This window comes from Lissotriton helveticus, chromosome 9 (assembly GCF_964261635.1).
Source record: "Lissotriton helveticus chromosome 9, aLisHel1.1, whole genome shotgun sequence".
NCBI classification, from domain to species: Eukaryota; Metazoa; Chordata; class Amphibia; order Caudata; family Salamandridae; genus Lissotriton; species Lissotriton helveticus.
The window spans coordinates 92147879-92151883 of NC_136070.1; the positions used below are offsets into that span (position 1 = coordinate 92147879).

A 4005-nucleotide genomic window follows, 5' to 3' on the forward strand; every position below is an offset into this window, starting at 1 on the left:
GCTCAACATGCATTTTTATTACTTGTTGTTTTTGACAAAATCTGTAGTAATGGACTTTATGAAAGCATATCTATCTTGCTCGACACTAATTTGACTGACACAAGAAATTGCCAGTTCCATAACGAGCATTACAAAGCTTATCAATTAGCTGACCTTTTAAGGTCTGGCTTTAGCCAAGACCTTTTGATTTTAGTAAACCTATATGTATAGTATATATGTATGAAATACTTAACCATCTCTCTTCACCCATTGATCTGTTCTTTCATTCACATTTTGCTTCTGCCCCCTTCAGTATACAACATGGGGCAATAGTTCAGCCTACTTCAGCGAATGGTTAACTTCACTTTAAGTGACTGTAGTTTTCTCTTCCACAATGAGTACATCCGCACACAAGGAAGTTCCCTCCAGTGCCAATGTTTTTTAGGTCGAGCCTGTGCAGCGCATGTGCTGCTCTTCAAGACGTGCTGTATTGGAGTATGCATTTGAAGCCCCACCCACTCTCCTTCCATATTTTTCAGTGGCTTGTGCCATTGTCCTTTGTAAATGCTTGCTTCCGATTCCATAATAGGCTTGTTAGTCCCTCCTTAGTACCGCCTTGTCTTCATTCGTAACCTCCCATGAGGACTGGCCCTTTTACATGTGTTGTTAATCGGTAGGCTTTAATTAAAGCCTCCGAGCACTATTTCGTTAAACGATTTTCACCAAGCTCTATTCCTGTCACTGACCACTCATTCAGGCTAGTACCACTCATGCGACGTCTTTCACAACCACAAACTTAACCCCTCATAACTACATCAAGAATAAAGTATCAACTCATCCTATCTCACGAAACGGTGCTCTAGAGCGTAACTCGTTTTTAGGTTTTGCCTGGCGAAAAGATGCGCTCTGCGCATCTTTTTCGCGCAGGCGAAATTCTGATGAGAACTGTAGTGTGGCTTTGGGTCGGCCCTCGTCATTCATTGGCTGGCTCCATAAATGGAGCCTAGCCATTGGACGAGGGGCCTGTCCGTCAATGCCGGACCAGATTCGGGGGCGTTCCCGAGATTCTTTGGCTTTTGCCGACGTCACGCGACGTCAGCCGAAAGCCGGGAACGCCCCCGAATCTGGTCCGGCCGGGCCGCAGGCAAGCGGGAAGTCGGCGCCGGTCTTTCTATGCCAGGAGAAAGGAGTGCAGCTGCCAGCGAGGCCCCGGTGCAGGAGAGCCCCGCCCGCGGCACCCGAGAAGAGAGCCCAGGCCCCGGCAGAGGAAGGACACCGCATGCGCGCCCGCCATCTTGCTCGCCCCTCCTCCTAGCTGCCCGGCTGCCGGTGACCCAGCATCCCCGTGCCTGACCAGCAGCAGGAGAGAGCCCGGGAGCGGAACCCGAGGCACGGCAACATGCAGCTGCCGCCGCCCGGCCACCAGTGATGGACCTGCTCTGCTGTGCCGCCCCGTCGCGCCTGAACATCTCCCCCAGCCGGACCTCGGCTCTTTCCCTGTGCCCCGGCCGCCCGCAGCCTACTGCGGCCTCTTAGTGCAGGGGCGACCCACCCTCTCCGGGACACAATGCAGCAGCAGCCCGAGGCCCCACCTGAGGTGAGGAAGATGGCGCAGCCGGCGCCCGCAGTGCCCAGGAGGGGCAGCGCCGCGGGAGCCGCCTCGGGTGGCCAGCTGAGCTTGGACGAGCCGCTGCTGGGCCCGCAACCCCCGCAGAGCCTGGGCCTGCAGCCCCCACTTCAGACCACTGGGCCCAAAAAGAAGAGTGGCTTCCAGATCACCAGTGTGACCCCAGCTCAGGCCTCGGCCAGCCTGAGCTCTAACAACAGCATCGCCGAGGACACGGAAAGCTACGACGACCTGGACGAGTCACACACCGAAGAGCTGTCCTCCTCTGAGATCCTGGACGCCTCCCTCTCCCGGGCTACGGACCTAGGTGCGCCGGGGCGCAGCTCATCCGAGGAGACCCTCAGCAACCTGCAGGAGGCCGACACACCCGGGGCGCTGTCCCCCAACCAACCGCGCCTGCCCGGCCTGCCCCCTCCTCAGCCTCATCCGCTGCTCATCAATGGCATTGCCGGGCCCCTGCACCCCGAGCCCCTGCAGCCTCCTGCCGCTGGCCTGCCCGGGGGCATGGCTGGAGTGAACGTTAACATGATGAACAACCTCCCTGGAGCTGTGCACGTAGCCCCCCATCCGGCCTCCGGGGGCTCCATCGCACAGGTGGCGCAGGCGGTGGCGGCCGCCGCGCTGGGCTCGGCCGTGGGGCAGCAGCCGCAGACTCCGCCCCCTCCCCCCGCAGCTGCCGCCACGGCGGCGGCCACATCACGGTTCCGGGTGGTGAAGCTGGACTCTAGCTCTGAGCCCTTCCCCAAGGGCCGCTGGACTTGCACCGAGTACTACGAGCGGGAGCAGCCTGTGGAGGCCCCTCACAGGGTGGTGGAGAGTGTGAGGCAGGCGGCCGAGGAGAGGGACAGCACCAGCGAGAGCTCGGCCAGCAGCACTCTGAGCCACTATACGGAGAGCGCTGGCAGTGGTGAAGGCACCGGCCTGCAGCAGGGGTACTCGGAGCCCGGGGCTCAGTGTGCCAACTTGCCAGCACAATCGCACCCGCCTGAAGGCGGCTATGGACAGCAAAAGCAGAGCTACCAACCTCCATTGAACCCTTCGGCTGGTCATAGTATGGGGGCCGTGCCTTCACTGCACCAACAGCCCCCCTATTCACAGCCTGTGCAGACTCTACCCCAGCAGCTCCACTATGCAGCCCAGCAGCAGATTCCCTCCGCCCTCATCCCTCAGAGCCATGCCATGTCGGCTGCTCAGACTACTGTTACAGGGAGCGTGGCTGATTACTTGCAGCACCCCCATAAGCTGCAGACCACGGTAGTGTCAGGACAGCCAGGGCTAGCGGCCCCCGGTCACAATCTGTCGGCACACATGCAATCCACAGCTGCACAATCCACAGCCTCTGCTATGACTGCTGCACATGCACCCACGATGATGCCCACGTCAGTGGCCAGCAGTCAGAGTGTGGCCCAGCAAATAAATCTTCCCCCCGCAACGCCTGTCAGTCACAGCTTGGGTCAATCCTTAAATCTGCCCACTGTGTCGCAGTCCAGTCATAATGTGGCAGTGGGTCAGCACTTGAATCTGCCCTCCACGGCGCAGCAAGCACCAACAGCTATTAACCAAGGAATTCCCTCCGTTATGCAGCAGAGTGCCCCCACTCTGGCTACACCTCTCCTGCAGCCGCTTCAGCCCCAGGGGGTGCCGATGGGCCCTCAGGGTCTTCCTCAGCAATTGGTCATGGCAGCGCAGAACGCCCCCGTTTCCGCAAAACCCCAGGGTCAAGGATTGGAACCCGTGCTTCAAGGAATGAGTAATCAGCAGATCCCGGCCGTCAGCCCAATTCCCCCTGCCTGTTAGCCAGATCAACTTGACAGCTTCTGCTGGTCTGGGCCCCGCACCTGTCATGTCCCAGCCCCCCACTGCACACAACGGGGCTCAGGGTGTTGCTCACCATCCTGCCAGTGTACCGGTGTCCCAGCACATGCCACACCAGATACCTCTAAGTTCTGCTCAGTTCTTTGCGCCATCGCTCATCCAGTCAGTGGCAAATCAGATCGCAGATGCAAGGCGTCTCATGGAGCACTCGGTGGCCGGTTTGCCGCAGTCAATCATCGCCGAAGGCATTTCAGGAATAGGCGGTTCATCTTCCTTGGAAGGGAGTGGTGGCAGTCTAGCGGGTCCTGGTCAGCTTCTTCCATTGAAGTCGTTACCTCTGGTCGATGGCGAGGATGACAGGTAAGGTCATGTGATGGCCTCTGGTGTACCCCTTCCCTTTCATAATTTGTTTGACTCGGTGATGGAGTGTCCTGTGACTTCGAAAACACTCTCCAGTACTCTCCTTTTGTACCTGCTGTTCTGTGCTTACAGTATTGGGTGGAATTGTGCATCTTGCTATGCATCAGGGTTTAATTTTGTAGATCTGAACCCTAATGTAATACTACTATGTTATAAAAGAATTA

The 4005-nt window shown here is 57.8% G+C and overlaps 1 protein-coding gene across 1 annotated transcript; it reads left to right on the top strand.

Moving 5' to 3' along the window:
• Window positions 1-1541: 1541 nt before the first annotated feature.
• LOC144783139 (TSC22 domain family protein 1-like) lies at window positions 1542-3785 on the top strand. Its single transcript, XM_078662273.1, is given in 2 exon segments — window positions 1542-3396; window positions 3398-3785. Coding segments are annotated over 2 exon segments (2238 nt in total). The 5' UTR covers window positions 1542-1546.
• The last annotated feature ends 220 nt before the right edge of the window (window positions 3786-4005 follow it).